At 39.8% G+C, this 20,762-nt stretch overlaps 7 protein-coding genes and 1 long non-coding RNA gene across 13 annotated transcripts; 5 read left to right on the forward strand and 3 right to left on the reverse strand.

The window, feature by feature from the left end:
- Positions 1 to 109: 109 nt before the first annotated feature.
- Positions 110 to 2,596, forward strand: AT1G06640 (2-oxoglutarate (2OG) and Fe(II)-dependent oxygenase superfamily protein). Of its 3 annotated transcripts, none has more exons than NM_100541.4 (3): positions 110 to 1,382; positions 1,554 to 1,875; positions 2,005 to 2,596. In NM_100541.4, exons 1-3 carry the CDS (start codon positions 850 to 852, stop codon positions 2,257 to 2,259), a joined length of 1,110 nt encoding a protein of 369 aa, NP_172149.1. In that variant the 5' UTR covers positions 110 to 849; the 3' UTR covers positions 2,260 to 2,596. The 3 variants fall into 3 exon arrangements, with proteins under 3 accessions (NP_172149.1, NP_001154314.1, NP_973774.1); NM_001160842.1 differs by having other exon boundaries at positions 822 to 1,382; positions 1,554 to 1,869; positions 2,000 to 2,394; NM_202045.3 differs by having other exon boundaries at positions 822 to 1,382; positions 1,554 to 2,498.
- Positions 2,597 to 2,639: 43 nt separating this feature from the next.
- AT1G06645 (2-oxoglutarate (2OG) and Fe(II)-dependent oxygenase superfamily protein) lies at positions 2,640 to 4,308 on the forward strand. Its single transcript, NM_001160843.2, has 3 exons — positions 2,640 to 3,236; positions 3,308 to 3,629; positions 3,729 to 4,308. The coding sequence occupies exons 1-3, from the start codon at positions 2,674 to 2,676 to the stop codon at positions 3,981 to 3,983; spliced, it is 1,140 nt and encodes a 379-aa protein (NP_001154315.2). The 5' UTR covers positions 2,640 to 2,673; the 3' UTR covers positions 3,984 to 4,308.
- On the reverse strand, positions 4,202 to 4,741 carry AT1G04487. Its single transcript, NR_138725.1, has one exon. It is a non-coding gene; the product is annotated as an other RNA (long non-coding RNA).
- On the forward strand, positions 4,202 to 5,850 carry AT1G06650 (2-oxoglutarate (2OG) and Fe(II)-dependent oxygenase superfamily protein). 2 transcript variants are annotated; one of them, NM_179271.2, is made up of 3 exons: positions 4,202 to 4,925; positions 5,004 to 5,325; positions 5,442 to 5,847. In NM_179271.2, the coding sequence occupies exons 1-3, from the start codon at positions 4,393 to 4,395 to the stop codon at positions 5,529 to 5,531; spliced, it is 945 nt and encodes a 314-aa protein (NP_849602.1). In that variant the 5' UTR covers positions 4,202 to 4,392; the 3' UTR covers positions 5,532 to 5,847. The 2 variants fall into 2 exon arrangements, with proteins under 2 accessions (NP_849602.1, NP_172150.1); NM_100542.4 differs by having other exon boundaries at positions 4,323 to 4,925; positions 5,416 to 5,850.
- Positions 5,795 to 8,903, reverse strand: JASON (aspartyl/glutamyl-tRNA(Asn/Gln) amidotransferase subunit). The gene is made up of 7 exons (NM_100543.5): positions 8,462 to 8,903; positions 8,171 to 8,219; positions 7,984 to 8,066; positions 7,207 to 7,427; positions 6,293 to 7,028; positions 6,123 to 6,214; positions 5,795 to 6,038 (listed from the first exon to the last, which is right to left on the reverse strand). The coding sequence occupies exons 1-7, from the start codon at positions 8,630 to 8,632 to the stop codon at positions 5,945 to 5,947; spliced, it is 1,446 nt and encodes a 481-aa protein (NP_172151.2). The 5' UTR covers positions 8,633 to 8,903; the 3' UTR covers positions 5,795 to 5,944.
- On the forward strand, positions 8,894 to 16,139 carry NIH (nuclear DEIH-boxhelicase). Of its 2 annotated transcripts, NM_001331643.1 has the most exons (15): positions 8,917 to 9,153; positions 9,365 to 9,455; positions 9,559 to 9,991; positions 10,114 to 10,188; positions 10,322 to 10,366; positions 10,704 to 10,797; positions 10,908 to 10,966; positions 11,065 to 11,190; positions 11,446 to 11,498; positions 11,764 to 11,797; positions 11,880 to 11,969; positions 12,074 to 13,060; positions 13,191 to 14,270; positions 14,357 to 14,875; positions 14,960 to 16,116. In NM_001331643.1, the coding sequence occupies exons 1-15, from the start codon at positions 9,051 to 9,053 to the stop codon at positions 15,815 to 15,817; spliced, it is 4,647 nt and encodes a 1,548-aa protein (NP_001321998.1). In that variant the 5' UTR covers positions 8,917 to 9,050; the 3' UTR covers positions 15,818 to 16,116. The 2 variants fall into 2 exon arrangements, with proteins under 2 accessions (NP_172152.1, NP_001321998.1); NM_100544.3 differs by having other exon boundaries at positions 8,894 to 9,153; positions 14,357 to 16,139.
- PSBP-1 (photosystem II subunit P-1) lies at positions 16,118 to 17,923 on the forward strand. Of its 2 annotated transcripts, none has more exons than NM_100545.7 (4): positions 16,118 to 16,670; positions 16,781 to 17,013; positions 17,104 to 17,154; positions 17,410 to 17,923. In NM_100545.7, exons 1-4 carry the CDS (start codon positions 16,424 to 16,426, stop codon positions 17,668 to 17,670), a joined length of 792 nt encoding a protein of 263 aa, NP_172153.1. In that variant the 5' UTR covers positions 16,118 to 16,423; the 3' UTR covers positions 17,671 to 17,923. The 2 variants fall into 2 exon arrangements, with proteins under 2 accessions (NP_172153.1, NP_001117239.1); NM_001123767.1 differs by having other exon boundaries at positions 16,370 to 16,674; positions 17,410 to 17,889.
- On the reverse strand, positions 17,884 to 20,654 carry AT1G06690 (NAD(P)-linked oxidoreductase superfamily protein). Its single transcript, NM_100546.4, has 10 exons — positions 20,283 to 20,654; positions 20,086 to 20,177; positions 19,968 to 20,008; positions 19,716 to 19,880; positions 19,616 to 19,638; positions 19,444 to 19,515; positions 19,187 to 19,354; positions 18,958 to 19,040; positions 18,580 to 18,642; positions 17,884 to 18,411 (listed from the first exon to the last, which is right to left on the reverse strand). Exons 1-10 carry the CDS (start codon positions 20,521 to 20,523, stop codon positions 18,226 to 18,228), a joined length of 1,134 nt encoding a protein of 377 aa, NP_563770.1. The 5' UTR covers positions 20,524 to 20,654; the 3' UTR covers positions 17,884 to 18,225.
- Between the last annotated feature and the right edge of the window lie 108 nt (positions 20,655 to 20,762).

Raw genomic sequence — 20,762 nt, forward strand, 5'->3', positions numbered from 1 at the left:
AGAGTCATATAATTTTCTTTTTTTCAAATTTTTTTTCTTTTAGAAACCCACTTAAGAATTCTACCAATGGACTATAAAATTTTCAAAAACTCTAAAAAATCTCTAAACTACAAAACTATCCAAATTTATTAATAAAAAATACATAAAAACTTTATTTAGAAACTAATCACTGGACTTGCTCTAATTAATTAGAAAATCAATATTCGTTGTAGACAGATGTGTCATGTGTGATTGCCATTTGTTTTAGCCAGATTGAATATAATTTTCTAAATTTCTAAAGCTATAGGAGAAAGTAAATCTATTGCTACAACTTCAGTTGTAAATATAACAAATATTTCATGCAGTTTTGAAATCAAGTTTCTATAACAAATATATGTTCTAGACTAATTTGAGGTAATCGATCATTTGATATTTATTGATTCAAAATTTGTAATTTTTGAAATTTCTCTTTAAATAATTGGTTTTTGAGATACATAAGAAAATTCATGTTTTGACTTTCTTACCCAAGATGCCATGTTTAAAGATGCACACGTATACCTCATATTAAAATGCAAATTGTAACCTATCGTATCATTTGTATAATAAAGATGCTTCTGATTTTTGTTTTTCTTCGTAATAACTTATTGTATAATAAGACAAGAACTGTCACGAGCCACTGTTATTTTCGATCAACTTTATATTTTATCAATGGTTTTGCTAGCTAGCAGTTGGTCCCATCTTGGAACACAAGAAAAACGAGTAATATGTCAACATTATACTTTTTGGTGGGTTGGGTAATGTGTCGGTGGGTGCTTTCGTTATATATGATTGTATCAGATTGCTCTATCTGTCTTACGAGAGACCAAAACGATGGAGAGCACGAAGATTGCTCCTTCATTCGATCGTGCCAGTGAGCTTAAAGCTTTCGATGAGACGAAGACTGGTGTGAAAGGACTCGTTGACTCTGGAATCTCAAAGATTCCACGCATTTTCCATCACTCATCTGTCGAACTAGCAAACCCTAAACCACTTCCCTCGGACCTGCTACATCTCAAGACGATCCCAACGATCGATCTCGGAGGACGGGACTTCCAGGACGCGATTAAGCACAAGAACGCGATTGAAGGGATTAAAGAAGCAGCTGCCAAGTGGGGTTTCTTCCAAGTGATCAACCATGGAGTTTCGCTCGAGCTTCTTGAGAAGATGAAAGATGGAGTTCGTGACTTTCATGAGCAACCTCCTGAAGTGAGGAAAGATTTGTACAGCCGCGATTTCGGCAGAAAGTTTATCTATTTAAGTAATTTCGATCTCTACACTGCTGCAGCTGCGAATTGGAGAGACACATTCTATTGTTACATGGCTCCAGATCCTCCAGAACCACAGGATCTGCCAGAGATTTGTAGGTATGACTCCATTGCTTTAACTTTATTTGATGTGTAATATCTGTTGGAAAGTGATTTAGACCTTAGTCTTTGCTAGTTTATGCAAACATTCAAACTTGCGTTTGGAAAAGCCTTTGTGAACACGTAAGCAACTTTCATATCTCTTTATTCGTTCTTGGTGGATTCTTTCAGGGATGTTATGATGGAATACTCAAAGCAAGTGATGATTTTGGGTGAATTTCTGTTTGAGCTTTTGTCAGAAGCACTAGGGTTGAACCCTAATCACCTCAAGGACATGGAGTGCTTAAAGGGTTTGCGCATGCTTTGCCACTACTTCCCACCGTGTCCGGAGCCTGACCTAACTTTTGGCACAAGTAAGCACTCCGACGGCTCTTTTCTTACCGTCCTTCTACCAGATAACATAGAAGGGCTTCAGGTTTGTCGTGAGGGATACTGGTTCGATGTTCCTCATGTTCCCGGCGCTCTCATCATCAACATCGGAGATCTTCTGCAGGCAAGTTTGCGCAATCAATACATGTTTGCTAGCTCAGATTTCACAAGTTTATTTACAATGCTAGATTTGTTTAAGAAATCTTCCTCTTGGTTCAAAGTTTTTTTTTTTTTTTAATTGCGTTGGCTGCAGCTTATAACAAACGACAAGTTCATCAGTTTGAAGCATAGAGTATTGGCGAACAGAGCCACAAGAGCTCGAGTCTCTGTCGCATGTTTCTTCCATACCCACGTAAAACCAAATCCTAGAGTGTACGGACCCATTAAAGAGCTTGTGTCCGAAGAAAATCCTCCAAAGTACAGAGAGACCACCATCAGAGATTACGCTACTTACTTCAATGGCAAAGGACTTGGCGGGACCTCTGCTTTGCTGGATTTTAAAGTATGAATCATGCCGAGCTACTACTTTCTCACAGATATACGACATGACATTATATGTAACATGTTGGAGATGTGTGAACCAAATGTGGAATTTATGTATTGAACATTGTCATCAAGGTTTGGTCCAAATAAAGTGTAATCGGATATGGTTAATCAATTGGATTACGCACAAGCTGGTTTATATGCATTTAAACTAAGTTGGATGTAATTATGTTTGATGATCGTTGATTTGAATTAGATGACTATATTTAAGGTTGGTTAAGAAATGGTTTAGTGGGAGTTCGATTTTTTTTCTTTCTTATTAATTTCTAACACTTGTCTGGTCCCGTCACTGTCACAAGCGGTTGTTTTTGTCTATAAACCTTATCGCTTTTCAATGGTTTTGCTGTAGCAACTGGTCCCATCTTTGAACTTGCGAAAAATGTTTCATTCTTGCTCTGTTATTCGAGAAGCTAAAACTATGGAGACGAAGAATATTGCTCCTTCATTCGATCGTGCCAGTGAGCTTAAAGCTTTTGATGAGACCAAAACGGGTGTGAAAGGACTCGTCGACTCCGGAATCTCACAGATTCCACGCATCTTTCATCATTCATCTGTCAAACTTGCAAACCCTGAACCAGTTTCCTCGGACTTGCTACATCTCAAGACGATCCCAACGATCGATCTTGGAGGACGAGTTTTCGAGGACGAGCTTAAGCACAAGAACGCGATTGAAAAGATTAAAGAAGCAGCAGAGAAGTGGGGTTTCTTCCAGGTGATCAACCATGGAGTTTCGCTCGAACTTCTTGAGAAGATGAAAGATGGAGTTCGTGGGTTTCACGAGCAATCCCCTGAAGTGAGGAAAGATTTCTACAGTCGCGATTTAACTAGAAAGTTTCAGTATTCAAGTAATTTCGATCTCTATAGTTCTCCAGCTGCAAATTGGAGAGACACAGTTGCTTGTACCATGGATCCAGATCCATCCACAAGATATTCCAGAGATTTGTAGGTATGAGTCCATTCCTTATACTTGACTTGATGTGTAATCTCTATTCATATATGGTGAATTGTTTCAGGGATGTCACCATAGAATATTCAGAGCAAGTGATGAATTTGGGTGAATTTCTCTTTACGCTTCTATCAGAAGCTCTAGGGTTGAACCCTAATCACCTCAATGACATGGATTGTTCTAAGGGTTTGATCATGCTTTGCCATTACTACCCACCATGTCCAGAGCCTGACCTAACTTTAGGCACAAGTCAGCACGCCGACAATACTTTTCTTACCGTTCTTCTTCCAGATCAGATCGAAGGGCTTCAGGTTCTTCGTGAAGGGTACTGGTTCAACGTTCCTCATGTTCCAGGAGCTCTAATCATCAACATCGGAGATCTTCTACAGGCAAGTTTGCACAACCAATACATTTTTTTGCTCTGTTTTGCAGAAGTATAAATCTTCCTCTTGGTTCAAACATTTTTTTGTTTGTTTGTATTAATGCAGCTTATAACAAACGACAAGTTCGTCAGTTTGGAGCACAGAGTATTGGCGAACAGAGCAACAAGAGCTCGAGTCTCTGTAGCAGGTTTCTTCACCACCGCCATGAGACCAAACCCTACAATGTACGGACCCATTAGAGAGCTCGTGTCTAAAGAAAACCCTCCAAAGTACAGAGAGACCACTATTCGAGACTACACTGCTTACTTCAGTGCCAAAGGACTTGACGGAACCTCTGCGTTGCTCCATTTCAAAATATGAAACATGGCGAGCTAGCTACTACTTTATCACACACATACTGTATATGTAACATGTTGGAGATGTGTGAACCACATGCATGTGGAATTTATGATTAATTAAGAATCGTTATTTCGGTTTAGTCCACATAAGGTGTGGTCTGTATCATTTTGTCTATAAAAGATCCTGAGACTATTTTTTTCCTTTTTTTGTTTTTCTTTATCTTTCTGTAATAACTTAACTTCTTGTTGACTTAGACTTGCCTGGTCCGGTTACCGTCATACGTGGTTGTTTTTGTCAATAAACCTTATCTCTTATCAATGGACAATGGTTTTGCTGTAGCAACTGGTCCAATCTTTGAACTTAAGAAAAACGTTTCATTCTTGTTTTATGTGTGATTGTTGTTCTGTTTTTGATTTGAGAAACAAAAACGATGGAGATGATGAAGATTGATCCTTTATTCGATCGTGCCAGTGAGCTTAAAGCTTTCGATGAAACGAAAACGGGTGTGAAAGGACTCGTCGACTCCGGAGTTTCACAAGTTCCACGCATCTTTCATCATCCAACTGTCAAATTATCAACCCCAAAACCACTTCCCTCGGACCTGCTACATCTCAAGACGATCCCAACGATCGATCTCGGAGGACGGGACTTCCAGGACGCGATTAAGCGCAATAACGCGATTGAAGAGATTAAAGAAGCAGCAGCGAAGTGGGGTTTCTTCCAGGTGATCAACCATGGAGTTTCGCTTGAACTTCTTGAGAAGATGAAAAAAGGAGTTCGTGACTTCCACGAGCAATCACAAGAAGTGAGGAAAGAATTCTACAGTCGCGATTTCAGCAGAAGGTTTCTGTATTTAAGTAATTTCGATCTCTTTAGTTCTCCAGCAGCAAATTGGAGAGACACTTTCTCTTGTACCATGGCTCCAGATACTCCAAAACCACAGGATCTTCCGGAGATTTGTAGGTATGACTCTATTGCTCTAATTTGATTTCATGTGTAGTCTTTGTTCATATGGTAATTTGAATCACTGAGTTGTTTCAGGGATATTATGATGGAATATTCAAAGCAAGTGATGAATTTGGGTAAATTTCTCTTCGAGCTTTTATCAGAAGCTCTAGGGTTGGAACCTAATCACCTCAATGACATGGATTGCTCTAAGGGTTTGCTCATGCTCTCCCACTACTACCCACCGTGTCCAGAGCCTGACCTAACTTTAGGCACAAGTCAGCACTCCGACAACTCTTTTCTCACTGTCCTTCTTCCCGATCAGATCGAAGGGCTTCAGGTTCGTCGTGAAGGGCACTGGTTCGATGTTCCTCATGTTTCCGGCGCTCTCATCATCAACATCGGAGATCTTTTACAGGCAAGTTCACTGATGCATTTTTGCTCAGTTTTGCATTGTATAACTTATCTTCCCTATTGTTCATTTTTGGGTTTTGTGGTTTTGATGCAGCTTATAACAAACGACAAATTCATCAGTTTGGAGCACAGAGTATTGGCGAACAGAGCAACAAGAGCTCGAGTGTCTGTCGCATGTTTCTTTACCACTGGAGTAAGACCGAATCCTAGAATGTACGGACCGATTAGAGAGCTTGTGTCTGAAGAAAATCCTCCAAAGTACAGAGAGACCACAATTAAAGACTACGCTACTTACTTCAATGCCAAAGGACTTGACGGGACCTCTGCTTTGCTCCATTTTAAGATATGAAACATGGTGAGCTACTACTGTCTCACACATATACGACATGACAATATATGTAATAATTCATTTGCAGATTAAAATTACTTCAGAAAAGATCAAAAGAGTGCTGGTGAAGAAAATTCTCAAGAGGTTCATAAACATATCACTGTTGATACTTTATTTTTTAATACTATCTTTAAAGCTCCTTTTAAAGCCAGAAACAAGAGTATTTCATTTGCTCATGAGTAATGTGATAGCCATATGTAAGTAACACTGATCTGTACGAAAGCCAAGGAGACTTTCAGAAGGAAACTACCGAGTTTGGTTGCACTGAATGGTGCAGCTGCGATATGTCTGTGTCCCCTTCAACCTCCTCCATCATCACTTCAAGTTTCCTGCATCACACACATTTATGGGGGTTGCTTATTTAGGTTTCATCACTTCTCCTATAGATTATCAATGAGATTTACGGTTAATACCTTTGAGGGAATAAACTCTGACCACCTTCTTCAGAAAGTGCCTTCTCCAGTCTCACTTCAAATGGTGTTGCATGCCAACTCACTTTCTGATCCTGCATAAGGTTTAGTTTCTGAATATTAGAGGAGCTGAAAGAGCCTAGAAAGCAGAGATGAAAGGCAGGGAATATTACCTCCTTGTATTTGGTTGTCGAATTTGGGATCCCATTTCCATCCCACATTTTGGGTGAAATCTCAGTTTGCTCATTCTCGATCCACTGAGCAGCAACCAATCCAATGATAGGCCTGTCACCTGGGGTTATGACACCGACTCCTGGTGTCCTTTCATTTAAAGCCGCAATGTTTTCATTGATCTGGTTTAGCCAAGGAGAAAAACTTGCCTCAAACTTGGACAGTTTCTCATCTGAGCTTTCTTCCACTTTTTCACCATAAGTTTCTGAAGAGGGTGTTTCAGCCTCTATCTGCTCTTCGTAATCTAGGCCTTCATGTGAATCCTTGTAGACCTTATATAAGGATGCATTTTCCATTATATTGGAAACTGAATGCACAAACTGTGACCTGATTCTAGGCCTCCCCCTTCCCCCTGATTCCATGTTTGCAGGATATATGGTTCCAGGAGTTTGCATCTCATCAGATAGTTTCAAGGGGGTTGGATTAGGTGAGCTCACTGTAAAACAAATTTTGCCACCCATCTCGGGTTTTCTTGAACTGCCATTCTCGGAAGAATTAGAAGAGTTTGATTGATCAAGATCACATTCAAACCGGACAGACTTATTCTTTCCAGCTGTGAACGTTGGCCTGGCCGTTCTATCCAACTCACCCTTGATTGCAGTGCCAACGCTTTCTACCTCAGTACCATCACTAGATGCAGAAGAGATCCTTGCATTGTCCCGGACATCGATTACACAACTAATATGAAAAATGAAAAAGTGAACTTCAGATCCATGAATCCATTAACCATTAGTAAGATGTGAGAATAATGTTAGCATAGAAACCACACCAGTTCTATCAAGAAACCATGTCAATTCTATCAAGCATAGCAAAATGAGCAAAATGTCTGTTTTATTAAACAAAGTAACATCTCTACCTGCTAGCTGTTTGCTCTGAAGTAAATGATGGTCTTCCCACCTCTTCACAAGCTTTCATGGGGGTTGAGGATTCAGCCAAACGAGACCCCATAGAGGAGCTACTGGAAATCCATGAGTGAAAATGGGAAGATCCAGAATGTTGAGGACTAAGTTTTTGGGATGCTTTCCTAATTTCAATAGGTGTCTCCGGTATAGTACCACAAGCTTTAAGAAACCGCGCCTATGATTCCACAAGTAAAAGGAAAAAAGCGTTAGATTCTCAGCATAGACTCTTGAAAGCATGTAAAATCTGATTATATTGATATATGCAAAGAAAGAATGCTCTGAAAAATTTCAGAGCTTCCACAACAAAATTACAGAGTTTCTGAAAAAGAATCCCTGCATTCTAATAAGAAAGTCATTAATGTAAGGAAACACATTTACACAGGGATCCATGCATTCAGATATATAGACATCCGTGATAGAAATATGAACAGTGAATTAAGAGCAGAGGGAAAAAAGAAGAACAAAACTTCATTATATCAACAAACCTAAGACGACCTCAGTAACAAAAAACATAGAACTCATCTTCTCATTACCTGAAGAAGAGATGTGGTAATTATAAGACTCGCAAAAACAAAATCAGGGTTTCAAAAACAAGAAATTGATTCATGTGGAGTTAAGTTGAGATATCAAAATCAATCCAAGGGCACAAGTCTTGATCATGATAAAAGGAATAAGAATCAGTATGGTTAGAATCACATGAATAGAGGCAATGCTTCAAATAAAAATCATACCTCATCCCTAAGGCCTTTGTCAATATGTATAGAATCTAAATCAAATCTTTCTTTGTCAAGGCAAGGCGAAGAAGCTGATTTCTCTATAAAAATCAAGAACAAAACCCTTATATTATTAACAAGAACAGTACCAAAAACAAGTAATCATCTCGATTCCTGATATAAACACATCGAAAAAGAGATTTACCTTCAGAAAGAAACAAAGCTGACAAATCATTCTGCGAGTCCTGTGCTTTCTGAAGATAAATAAGAAAAGAAACATATAATTCTGGGTCAGATCGATACGATCTTGATCAAAAATCAAAAGAATCGATCAGAAGCCAACAGACTAAAATCCATCATATACAAAATTCAGCTCAAGGATCAAACAGGGCATTGCGAATTGCGATCTATTTCTTATACGATCATTGTAGCAGCAAAATTGACAGGATCATGCAAAGAAAAGAAGCGGAAAAAGCAAGAGAAGCTAAAGAATTACTCTGGAATTGGCGAGTGAAGAATGAGAGACGAGATTACTAGTAGAGCGATTGTCTCTGGCGCGGAAGCAGTCGAGAAAACAAGCCATGGCTCTACAGACTGATAAATCGATGAATCTGAGCACGGATCTGCACAAGGGGCTTAGGTTTCGGTTCATCAACAGTCGTCTCATATCATTTGATTTCCTCAAGAGCGAAACAGTGATTGACCAAGAAAACAATCAGGCTGACGATTTTCCCGAGAAACACGCAGAAAATGAGAGAGAAAATGCCGTTGTTTTGAAATTTGAAACGAAAGGGTGCGAGGGAATGAATCAGGTGCGGTGCAGGTCTTCCCGATCACTGTTTTCTGTTAATTTCCTTCTGGCCCAAAAGGCCCAAAAAGCCCAAAAGACTCCAAGTTATTCAATAAGGAGTTTTTTTTTTCTTTTCTTAAAAAAATGTTTGTGGAAAAAAGGGAAAGTAGGGCAAGGAGGGAGGCGGAGAGCAAAACCGGAACACTCTCATCAACGAGCGTCTCTCTGGAAGCTCACATTACCGCCACATAGTCTCTGCTCACAAGTATTGAGAGAAAAGAAACCTTTGAAAGCGATGGCGAAGAAGAAGAAGGATACGAAGCATACTCGTCTCTGCGAAGCCACTGGGGCTTGGGCCACCAAGGTCCTTGAGGATTTTCGCGCCTCCGGGAACGATTGTGAGTTTACCTCTTCGACCCAAGGAATTTAAAAAGTTTCTTCCTTTGTTCTTAATTGTGTTTCTTCTGCTAATCTTCAGATGAGCTCCGATACTCTCTACTTGCAATGGTTTTAAAGTTATAGTTAGCTTTGGTGATTTCTATCTATCGGAATGTTCTGTCTTTTTCTGTTTGGTTGAATTGGAAAGTGTGTTGGCTTTCTATTGTGTAGCTTACGTCTTTGAGCAGCAACTTACAAATAGCGAACGTGGCATTATTCATCAGATGTGCCGAACTATGGGTCTCCGATCAAAAAGTAACGGGTCAGTTACAGCTTAATCCAATTTTGTCTGACGTTTGGGGTATTATGCAAGTTTTGGGTTTCATCTACTACTTGAGTTTCTAATCTTCTTGGATTTTCTGTAGGAGTGGGGAAGAAAGGCGTCTTTCTCTTTTCAAAGGAGATGGCATTTCAAAGTCAGACAAGAGGCGTATGTATGAAGCCAGAAATCAGAAAGAAAAAGAAGGAGATGGGATTTCAAAGTCATACAGCAAGCATCGCTATGAAACCAGATTTCAGAAAGCAGGCGGTATAAGAAAGACGAGAATATCTCCAAAGAAGCTCAAATGTGTGTCATTTCCACCAGAGGCTAAAGCTGTTCTGCACGACTTATTTACTCGCTATCCACCTTGTGACGGCGATACTACAGGGACATCACTGGGTATATATACTACGGGAAACGTCAACAGTAATTGGAAAGATGATTTCTTCAAGAAACCTCATATGACAAAACACGATATTGAAAATAACGTGGTATCTCTGAGTTCTAGACTGAAAAAAGAAAGACATTTTCGAGAGGTTAGCAGTTATATGTATTTTCAAAAGATTGTAATATTTTCTTTACAGAACCCTGTTTCAGAAAGTTGGAATCATGCACTGTTGAGTAAAAGAAATATCCTTTTATTTGAATGATGTTACAGATCTTTGAAGCACGATCAAAGCTTCCCATCGCATCTTTTCGCGATGCCATTATATCTGCAGTGGAATCCAATCAGGTTATATGGGTCTTTAGATATTTAATTTGTTCCTCTATATTAGGATTCAGGATGTGAATTTCGTCATTGTGCTTTTAGTGGGGATTTCCATTCATTTTGAAAGAGTCTTTATTCATTCTTATTCGAAATGCAGGTTGTTCTTATTGCTGGTGAAACTGGTTGTGGGAAAACTACTCAGGTGCGTCTTTCCTCTTTTTGTTTGTAGTTCACTAGAGTCAAACGCTTCAGTGTTTTTCACTGTTGCTCTTTATTCTGTATTGATTTTTACTGCTGGAGTCAAGTATAGTTATTCATCACAGGTTATGATTTTCTAGGTTCAGCTTGTCAGTTTTCAAAACATTGTAAAAAATCGAGTTTAAGTGTTGTGGAATAAGGTTTCTGTCCTTGTACATGATATGATCATATCACTTGGTATATATAAATCGTATTCTGTTTCAAATAGTAGTTTCGATTTTTTTTTTCTTTTTTCTTTCATTTGTGAGGTTTCTCAGGTGCCTCAGTTCTTGATATTTTAGGTGCCTCAATATCTTCTAGATCATATGTGGCATAGTAAGAAAGAAGCATGCAAAATCATTTGCACCCAACCACGTCGTATCTCAGCTATTTCAGGTTAGTATCTATCTGATTCAACTCTTATGAAGTTTTCAGCTTTGTAATTCAAATGCATGCCGTATAAGCAGCTAACTCCTTACTTAATGCCTTCTTTTCCTAATTTGAAGTTTCTGATCGAATATCTTGGGAAAGAGGTGAAACTATTGGGAGAACTGTCGGCTACAAGGTAAGGGGTCTTTGTTCTTATACATACTTATTTATATGATAGACACACAAGTTCTCAGGGCTACAGAAAAAATCTTCTCTCAATATATCATTGTCTAGGTTCGGCTGCAAAGTGAAGGTGGAAGAGAGTCATCAGTTGTTTTCTGCACGAATGGCATTCTATTGAGGGTGCTTATAGGCAAAGGCGTTAACAGCTCTGTTCCTGATATAACTCACATTATTGTGGTAACAAATTCTTGTTTTTGATTCATAATATGTTTTTCATGTGTTTATTAAGTATACTTTTCCATTCACTACATGTCCTGGTTCCGCGGCAGGATTAAAATTTTAAGTGAAAAAACAACATTATTTTAAAAATCACTTATATCTGCCATCTTGTTTCTGTTTGTTTATCTTAGGTATTCTTCTTTGTGCTCTTCTTCTGTAAATTGATTTTGTAATTGGTCTATATTGGTCACTGACCCGTGTATCACTTTGTAGGACGAAATCCATGAAAGGGACTCCTACTCTGATTTCATGTTAATGATTTTAAGGTACACACTCTGGCCTTCTTAAACACTGAGGTGCTCAGCTTGTCAAAATGAATAAAAAAGTCAAATAAATATGACGGAAAAAGTTGATCATATGGCTGTTGTTTAATTGGTGTCGCGCTATAATTTAGATGCAAAAGCTGCTATACTTGTACACTTGTATTTTGAATTCTTTAGTTGAAGCTAAGTGATGAAAACGATAACTCAGGATAATTTATTTTTTTAATCTTTGGGTGTGGATCAATTTGTGATGTTTTTTTATTTGCAGGGACTTGCTTCCGTCTAATCCTCATCTCCGACTGGTTGGTTATGTTTTGCTCGTCTTCGTTTTCCATTGCTATGATACATATACAGTATAAGAATAAATATTTTCTATGGTAACAGATTCTGATGAGTGCTACTCTTGATGCTGAGAGGTTTTCTGAATATTTTGGAGGTTGTCCAGTTGTCCGAGTACCTGGATTCACTTATCCAGTTAATTCCTCTCTCTTTATGTCTCTCTCTATCCGTCTCTTTATAGAATTTGCTTCTTAGTCTCATTGTATTGGAAAACAATATTTTTGCGTCCGTATCTACAGGTGAGAACCTTTTTTCTGGATGATGCGCTCTCTGTCCTGAATTCAGACAAGAATAGTCATCTACTTTCTGCTGTCAAACGTGATTTTAAAGATGAAGATAAAGTTTCTTTGGATGAAGCAATCGACTTGGCATGGACAAATGATGAGTTTGATTGTCTCGTAGATCTAGTTTCATCTGAAGGAAGTCATGAGGCTTACAATTACCAGAACTCAACGACAGGCCTAACACCACTTATGGTCTTTGCTGGAAAGGGCAGGGTTAGCGATGTCTGTAAGCTCCTTTCAGTCGGCGCTGACTGTACACTGAAGTCCAAAGAAGGTATAACAGCATTAGAATTAGCTGAAAAGGAGAATCAATTTGAAACTGCTCAAATAATCAGGGAACATGCGGGTAACATCCAGTCCAATTCTCAGCAAGCACAAGACTTACTTGATAAGTATATGGCGACAATCAAACCAGAAGAAGTAGATGTGGGTCTTATAGTGAAGTTAATGAAGAAAATATGCAGCGATTCAAAAGATGGTGCCATTCTTGTTTTTCTACCTGGGTGGGAGGAAATAAGCAAAACAAAAGAGAAATTGCTTGATGATCGGTTTTTTGCACATAGTGCTAAATTCATCATTCTATGTCTTCACTCAAGGGTTCCAGCTGAGGAACAGAAGAAAGTTTTTAATCGCCCCCCTCGTGGTTGTCGCAAAATTGTACTTGCAACAAATATTGCTGAATCAGCAGTTACCATCGATGATGTGGTTTATGTGATAGATAGTGGTCGGATGAAGGAAAAGAGTTATGATCCCTATAATGACGTGTCAACGCTCCAATCTTCTTGGGTATCAAAAGCAAATGCAAAACAGAGGGCAGGCCGAGCAGGCCGTTGCCAAGCTGGCATCTGTTATCATCTATATTCTAAACTCCGGGCAGCGTCTTTGCCCGAATATAGAGTTCCTGAAGTTATGAGAATGCCAGTGGATGAACTCTGCTTGCAGGTGCTGTTCTTTCTAACGTAGATTTTTTCTATGATGTTTAATTGTCATTCATGCATGGTAGCGTCCTGTTTGAGACTTCTTGCGTTCTTGATTTCTTACTGATGTCCTTCTATAATATCAATATGTTCAGGTTAAGATGCTGGATCCGAATTGCAACGTAAATGATTTCCTTCAGAAATTGATGGACCCGCCTGTTGCTCAAAGTATTGAAAATGCATTAATCATCCTTAAAGATATTGGAGCTTTGACTCCTGAAGAAGAGCTGACTGAACTTGGACAGAAATTTGGTCAGCTTCCAGTTCATCCTCGGATTAGCAAGATGATTTATTTCGCCATATTAGTGAACTGTTTGGATCCAGCACTTATTCTGGCATGTGCAGCTGACGAGAAGGATCCGTTTACCATGCCCTTGTCGCCAGGTGATAGAAAAAAGGCTGCTGCCGCAAAACATGAACTTGCATCGCTTTATGGAGACCACAGTGATCATCTTGCCACTGTCGCGGCTTTTCAGTGCTGGAAAAATGCAAAAGCAAGTGGTCAAGCTAAGGAGTTTTGTTCTAAGTACTTCATCTCCCAAGTTGTCATGAAGAGGCTGGATGATCTGTGTCGCAAGCTTCAGGGAGAACTTAATAGACATGGGGTCATACCTAGCAGCAGCTCAAACTGTAGCCTGAATGCTCATGATCCGGGTATTCTCCGTGCTGTTATAGCAGTTGGATTGTACCCTATGTTGGGAAGGATGTGCCCACTTTCCAAGAATCGGACAAGGTCTGTAATAGAGACTATTGCTGGAGCCAAAGTCCGTGTGCCCTCGCTATCAAACAATGTTGACATGTCCTCTACCAAGTTTGACGAAGCTTTAATTGTTTTTGATGAGATCACTCGAGGAGATTGGGGTGTGGTGATAAGGAGCTGCACTGTTCTTCCCACTATACCTGTGTTACTGTTTTCAAGAGAGATAGCCGTTTCTACTACAGAGAGCTATGATGCTGTTAAGAGTGATGACGAGGAAGACCACAAAGTAGGAAATGTAGGAGACGCGATGGACATAGATAAAGAAGTTGGTAGGCCTGGAGAGAAAATAATGCTTGGGCCGGAAAATTCAGTAAAAGTAGTAGTGGATCGGTGGCTGCCTTTCAAGGTTACAGCTTTTGAAATTGCTCAAATGTACATCTTGAGAGAGAGACTAATGGCGTCCATTTTGTTCAAGGTACATGAGTTATCACTACGATTTAAGATTTTCATTATTTTATTTTGGCAATGTCATCCTTTTCAACCTTCCATATGCATTTGTAGGTTAAACATCCAAAGGAAAATTTGCCGCCTCATCTCGGTGCTTCTATGTATGCAATAGCTTCTGTTCTCTCATATGATAGCCTCGCACAATCTTCAGTTCAAACTGTAGCTGTGCAACCTATTACTTCAGTGGTAGATGCAACGAGTCCCAGAGATGACATACCTTCCACTAACCCCAATGAGCTTCGGGAGCATGACCCGAACACTACTCCAATGGGGTCAAAGCTCGAATTAGCCAACAAGTTGGGTTTGGGTAATATGGAAGAGAGCTTGCCTTCAAATTTCGCTGATGGGAATGAGCAACCTGACCCAAACACTTCTCCAGTGGAAGATGTTTCGGCGGCTACAAAACAAAAGAAGATGCAGTCAGAGTCCAAAAGGTGCAAGTCGCTCAACAACGTGGATTTGGGGAACATTGAAGAGAATTTCGGGAACATGGAAGAGAACCCACCTTCTGATCTGGCTATTGGGAATGAGCAAACATTGCCGAAGTTAGCTAGCAACTTGGACATGGGGAACATGGAAGAGAACACGCCTTCTGATCTGGCCAATGGGAATGAGAAAACAGAGCCTAACTCAGCCAACAGCATGGATTTAGGGAACATGGAAGAGAACACGCCTTCTGATTTGGCAAATGGGAATAAGAAAAAAGAGCCTAAGTCAGTCAGCAAGTTGGATCTGGGTAGCGAGAAAGTGAGCATTCCTTCTAATCTCGTCAATGGAAATGAGCAACATGACCTAAACATTGCTCCAGGTGAAGATGCTTCAGCGGCTAAGCAACCAGAAAAGAAGCGATCCAGGTCTAAAAAGCGCAAATCAGGCAACAACCTGGATTTGGGGAAGATGGAAAAGAGCAAGCCTTCCGATCTGGCAAATGAGAATGAGCAAACAGAGCCCAAGTCAGCCAACAACTTGGATTTAGGGAATATGAAAGAGAACACGCCTTCGGATCTGGCTAATGAGAATGAGCAAACAGAGCTTAGGCTACCTAACAACTCGGATTATGGTAACATGGAAGAGAGCTTGCCTTTGAATCTTGCTAATGGGGATGAACAACCTGACCCAACCACTGCTCCAATGGAAGCTGCTAAGCAACCAAAAAAGAAGCGATCAAGGTCCAAAAAGTGCAAATCAGTCAACAACCTGGACTTGGGGAACATGGAAGAAAACAAGCCTTCTGATCTGGCAAACGGAAATGAGCAAAAAGATCCTGAGTCAGTCAACAGGTTGGATCCGGGTAAGGAGAAAGAGAGCATTCCTTCGAATCTTGTCAGTGGGAATGAGCAACCTGACTCAAACACTGCTCCAGCTAAGAAACCAAAAAAGAAAAAGCGCAAATTAGCTAACAACTTTGATTCGGTTAACAATATGGAAGAGAAAATGCCTTCCACTAATGTATTGAGCCAGGGAAACAAGTCAGGTTTGATTGAGGAAAAACCGAGCATACCTTCCGATCAATGAGCAGTGTGGCTCAAATACTGCACCAACCTAAGCAAAACCGAAAGAAGAAGGGAAGTATGATGCCCATTCCACTTTGGTGTTTTAATGAGCATTTCGGTGTTTGTCATGAAACCAAGTTTTGAAATGGCACTTGTCTACATAAGTGTAACAGATTCTTAATTTCAACAATTTTGTTAGATAATTTGTATTCATTCTCACTTAGTGCTTCCGTTGTTCTATCGTTATAAACGTTTTAAGATATACGCATGTAACTGAAAGAAGAAAAGCCATTATTGATCCAGTACTGTAGTGTCTTAGTGTGAGCAGAAAAAAGATTTGATCATGGAATGGCTTTAGAGTAAAATACTAAAATAGATGGAATCGAAGGCTTATGAATCTGACGTGGAACAAGAAGAAAGCGTATCTGCCACGTGGCACAATACAACACCTCAACAGCCTTATCTGGACATCAACAGAGAGATCCTCCAATATCCGAAACCAACCAATCAGCTTCACTCTTGGTTTCACCTCCATACATTAACACACCAACAATCCTCAAAAAACACTTTCATAACTTAATCACACACAAGGAGAGAAGAGAGAAAGAGAGAAAGAGAGACAGAGATAATGGCGTACAGTGCGTGTTTCCTACACCAGAGCGCATTGGCTTCATCAGCCGCACGATCATCATCTTCCTCCTCATCCCAGCGTCACGTGTCGCTCTCCAAACCTGTTCAGATCATCTGTAAAGCTCAACAGTCTCATGAAGACGATAACTCCGCCGTCTCCCGCCGTCTTGCTCTCACTCTCCTCGTCGGCGCCGCTGCTGTTGGTTCCAAAGTATCTCCTGCTGATGCCGCCTACGGTGAAGCTGGTGCGTTTATAAAATAAAATAACCTTGGATCATTTCATTTTCTTGAAGAAGAATCTTGAAGAACATATTGTGTTTTTTTCATCCTATTTTTATTTTTTGGTTTGTTGCAGCAAACGTGTTTGGGAAGCCAAAGACGAACACAGACTTCTTGCCATACAATGGAGATGGGTTCAAAGTGCAGGTTCCAGCAAAATGGAACCCAAGCAAAGAGATTGAGTATCCAGGACAAGTCCTTAGGTTCGAAGACAACTTCGATGCTACTAGCAATCTCAATGTCATGGTCACTCCTACCGACAAGAAGTCCATCACTGATTACGGTTCTCCCGAAGAGTTCCTCTCTCAGGTCTTTGCTTTACTCCATCATCTGTAAAGGTATTGATGTTACAAAATCTAATGAAGTGTGAGACTGAGTGGTGATTTGGGCTTTATGCAGGTTAATTACCTCCTAGGGAAACAAGCTTACTTCGGTGAGACTGCCTCTGAGGTAAACTTCCCATTGTTATTTGTTATAAGTAAACCAGAAGCTGATAGAATAGAATAAGAGAATCAAACACTAAAGAGAGAACACATTGTCTCCCTCGTTGTTAACTGATAAAACAAAACTCAAAAGCTTTTTTAACTGATAACCTTCAAAGACCTCTCTAGTAGTCGATGATTATTACAAGAAAGATTCTTACCTTAGGTGGAGTGAGTTATCAAGTTCTAACTCTGTGTGTGTGTGAATCTGATGTTCTTACAGGGAGGCTTTGACAACAATGCAGTGGCAACAGCAAACATTCTGGAGTCATCATCTCAGGAAGTTGGTGGGAAACCCTACTATTACTTGTCTGTGTTGACAAGAACGGCTGATGGAGACGAAGGTGGGAAGCATCAGCTGATCACAGCAACCGTGAATGGAGGGAAGCTTTACATCTGCAAAGCACAAGCTGGAGACAAGAGGTGGTTCAAGGGAGCCAGGAAATTTGTCGAGAGCGCAGCCACTTCTTTCAGTGTTGCTTGAGTGAAAGCAACACAACGTAACAATGCTCTGCTTGCTTTCTTCATTTGTCTCTTGTAAAAAATGGAAAATGAAACTGAGCTTTTGAGAACTATCAAGATGATGTTACCTTTTCGGCATCACTTGTGTACCTATGATAACAGACTCGTTTTCCAAGTTTTCTTAAAAAACAACTATATTCAATAGATATTTTCTCAAATTAATAAGATATTGACTCAGAAAGAAGCTATAGACTAAATCTAAATCCTTGAAAGCACAAAGATAGTGAGAAGAAAGCCTGCTTGAAGCTGATATGAAAAGAGGTAAGCATCAAATGGTTCTTCTAGTCAACAGAAAGGTTAAAACGCAGATGAATTTTGACGTCTGACTCTAACTAGATCTATTGAAGCATATGCCAAAGGCCCTCCTCTTTCTTTTTGGCTACTGTAAAGTTCTCAAAGAGGCAAAAAGATTTTATTTGCATATGTATTACAACACTTTACCATCATCTATATACTACTTTTAGTTCATATTGTAACTTTTGAGCTTTACAAATGCTACAAACAGAGTGTTAAGAGTTCAGAGATACTCAACAGGGAAACCAACGACGGGTTTTATCTCAGAGGCCAGGGACCGTAGCTCACTCACTTCATTGTCTGTCAGACTCCAACCTATCGCTCCAGCAAACTCTTTGGCTTGTTCTGCGTTCTTGGCTCCTGGGATGGGTATCACGTTCCCTTGTGCCACCAACCAGTTCAATGCTATCTGCACAGCACAACACAACAAAACAAGAAGGCATATGATTTGATGCAAAATCGAGGGTGTACACTTGGATAGCTTAATATGGATCACACAATTACTCTTTTGTATTTTTCTTAACGTTTTTGGACAGGGAAAAAGAAAAACAGAGTGCATAAGGAAAAGGGAAAGAACCTGTGTGGGAGTTTTGCTGTAGTTTTCCCCAATTTGTTTGATTCTATTCAACAGGGGTTGAAGCTGTAACGTCACAAGTCAAAGTTAGTGAAGAAACCTGGCACTATTATGCTACCTTTTGATAATTTCTGTATAGGTACATTGATTGGTGTTGTGTTTTGTATAAAAGTGTATACTTTGTCTCAAAACAGAACTTACTAAGAAAAAAGCAGGATTAGAGGAGAAAATCGACAGGTTTATAACAGTGAGATATACAAGTTATCAAAATCCAAAAATCTGTTTCTTAGAAGACTCGAGGGTTATTCAGATGTAACTATGGTTTTGCAGACATACACGCCTGTGTTAAATAACTTAGATATATGCAGCGAAAGCTATTACCTTTGTTAAGAACTCACGCGTATAAATGCGACCCCGAGGACCTGAGGGTGGGTTCTCTGGGGTGTATTTACCAGTTAGAGCACCTGGAAAAAAGACAAAAGAGCAAATAACGGAAAATGTATGTGTTCATTAGCCAGGTTGTTTTGCGTCAATACTATAAGAGCCTGATGCAACTTTTCTAGAGAACGATAGACATGAACACAACGCAAAGGAGATAAAGGCAGATTACCTTGAGCGATGGGGGAATATGCAATTAAAGTAACTCCAAGCTCATCACAAGCAGCCTTAACACCAGTCTGCTCTGGAGCTCTGTATATCAGACTGTAGTTGACTTGATTTGAGGCCAGAGGAATTCCTCTCTTTTTGAGTCTTTCATAAGCATCACGAAGCCGCTTCTCTGAAAAATCGCACAACAGTAAGTATAATGAATTTGAAAGTTCATAAGATATGCATCCGTGAGAAGGAAAAAACAGATTGAAATGATACCGCTGTAGTTAGAAACACCAACAGCCTTGACAAGTCCTTGTTCAACAGCATCCCCAAGACCATCAAGATATCCTAAAAACATAACTCACAATGTCAATGGATTTGATATAATCACCAAAAGTGACACGAACTCTAGTTAAAAGTAGATTCAGTGCTGCTCTTAAGAAAAAACCTTCATTTCCCCATAGTCCTGGCCTGAAATATAATTAAGAAAATAGTGAGATTGTTACCTTCTAGTGTTGTTTACTCCAACATGAATTAGGGGTGCATACCAATGCAGTTGATAGAGATCAACAGATGAAAGCTCAAGCCGGGAAAGGGAATCTTTAAGGGCAGTGACAACACTTTCACGACCAAATCGCCATGGCAATGCAGCAAACTTGGTTGCAACCGAAACCTCAGCTCCGGGATATCTCTCTTTTCTCTCACGGATGAATCTGTTCGAAAATCTCACCAATGACAGTCAAGAGGAATATATATGAGGATAGTGTGGCACACTGTTATATGTTTTCGAAACAAATTACCTTCCTAAAAGAGTTTCAGAGCTTATAGCACCCAGGGAAAACTATAAAAGATGGAGATTTCCAAATTAGTTTCAGAATAAACCAATTTACGAAGAGTGATCAGCTTTCTTACGCTTACCTTGGAACCATAAACTTCTGCGGTATCGAAAAAATCAATACCGTTGTCAAGACTGGTGTCGAAAGCACCTTTAGCCGCCTTCAATTTTCTGTCTACCATCACAGAGAATAAAAAAAAAGAGATTAACTTTTAATTCATTTCAATACTTTTGTTTCACAAAATGTATAAAATTGAGAATCGAAATTAAGAGAACTGACCATCCCACTGGAAATCATTCCAATAGCTGTTATCACCCCAAGACCAGACTCCGATCCCAAGCTTCGTCACTTTCAAATCCGAGCCACCCAATTTCACTTTTGATTCTTCCGAAATCGCCGGAGCCACGGAATCTCCGGAGGCTACAGCTCTGACCAGCTTCCGGACGAAACTTCTTCTTCCATGAGAGCCTTCGGAAACAACATAGTTGAAAGGGAAGGTGAAGTGCGTAGCCATGGCCATGCTGATTTGTTTTTGGGTTTTGAAATTGGAAAAGGAGGAGGAGAAGCCAAGAAGAAGAAGAAGAAGAAGAGGTTTGGGCACTGCGAGAGGTGAGAGACTGTGGATATGGACACGTATGTTGTTGGCGGGCCAAACAATTCTTTAATGAATAACCGGTGAAATTCAAAAACAAAAAAACAAAACTGACATTGGTTTTCTCTTGGGCTTGGTTGGGCCTTTGTTTATTTACTTTTCAGTTG

This window comes from Arabidopsis thaliana (assembly GCF_000001735.4).
Source record: "Arabidopsis thaliana chromosome 1 sequence".
NCBI lineage: Eukaryota > Viridiplantae > Streptophyta > Magnoliopsida > Brassicales > Brassicaceae > Arabidopsis > Arabidopsis thaliana.

Bases quoted from the DNA above. Each gene is read 5' to 3' on its own strand.
- NIH (NM_100544.3), top strand. From the start codon at position 9,051: ATGGCGAAGAAGAAGAAGGATACGAAGCATACTCGTCTCTGCGAAGCC. The intron at 10,189-10,321 runs GTTATATGGGTC...TTCGAAATGCAG, and splicing joins CTGCAGTGGAATCCAATCAG to GTTGTTCTTATTGCTGGTGA. The intron at 10,798-10,907 runs GTTAGTATCTAT...CCTAATTTGAAG, and splicing joins TCGTATCTCAGCTATTTCAG to TTTCTGATCGAATATCTTGG.
- AT1G06690 (NM_100546.4), bottom strand. From the start codon at position 20,523: ATGGCCATGGCTACGCACTTCACCTTCCCTTTCAACTATGTTGTTTCC. The intron at 19,881-19,967 runs GTAATTTGTTTC...ATTTTCGAACAG, and splicing joins TCTGAAACTCTTTTAGGAAG to ATTCATCCGTGAGAGAAAAG. The intron at 19,516-19,615 runs GTTTTTTCTTAA...TTATGTTTTTAG, and splicing joins AGGACTATGGGGAAATGAAG to GATATCTTGATGGTCTTGGG.
- JASON (NM_100543.5), bottom strand. From the start codon at position 8,632: ATGAGACGACTGTTGATGAACCGAAACCTAAGCCCCTTGTGCAGATCC. The intron at 8,067-8,170 runs GTAAATCTCTTT...TGATTTTTATAG, and splicing joins AGCTTTGTTTCTTTCTGAAG to AGAAATCAGCTTCTTCGCCT. The intron at 7,029-7,206 runs GTAGAGATGTTA...TTTTCATATTAG, and splicing joins TCAGAGCAAACAGCTAGCAG to TTGTGTAATCGATGTCCGGG.
- PSBP-1 (NM_100545.7), top strand. From the start codon at position 16,424: ATGGCGTACAGTGCGTGTTTCCTACACCAGAGCGCATTGGCTTCATCA. The intron at 16,671-16,780 runs GTGCGTTTATAA...GGTTTGTTGCAG, and splicing joins TGCCGCCTACGGTGAAGCTG to CAAACGTGTTTGGGAAGCCA. The intron at 17,155-17,409 runs GTAAACTTCCCA...ATGTTCTTACAG, and splicing joins TCGGTGAGACTGCCTCTGAG to GGAGGCTTTGACAACAATGC.
- AT1G06640 (NM_100541.4), top strand. From the start codon at position 850: ATGGAGAGCACGAAGATTGCTCCTTCATTCGATCGTGCCAGTGAGCTT. The intron at 1,383-1,553 runs GTATGACTCCAT...GGATTCTTTCAG, and splicing joins GATCTGCCAGAGATTTGTAG to GGATGTTATGATGGAATACT. The intron at 1,876-2,004 runs GCAAGTTTGCGC...CGTTGGCTGCAG, and splicing joins ACATCGGAGATCTTCTGCAG to CTTATAACAAACGACAAGTT.
- AT1G06650 (NM_100542.4), top strand. From the start codon at position 4,393: ATGGAGATGATGAAGATTGATCCTTTATTCGATCGTGCCAGTGAGCTT. The intron at 4,926-5,003 runs GTATGACTCTAT...GAGTTGTTTCAG, and splicing joins GATCTTCCGGAGATTTGTAG to GGATATTATGATGGAATATT. The intron at 5,326-5,415 runs GCAAGTTCACTG...GTTTTGATGCAG, and splicing joins ACATCGGAGATCTTTTACAG to CTTATAACAAACGACAAATT.
- AT1G06645 (NM_001160843.2), top strand. From the start codon at position 2,674: ATGTTTCATTCTTGCTCTGTTATTCGAGAAGCTAAAACTATGGAGACG. The intron at 3,237-3,307 runs GTAGGTATGAGT...GAATTGTTTCAG, and splicing joins ACAAGATATTCCAGAGATTT to GGATGTCACCATAGAATATT. The intron at 3,630-3,728 runs GCAAGTTTGCAC...GTATTAATGCAG, and splicing joins ACATCGGAGATCTTCTACAG to CTTATAACAAACGACAAGTT.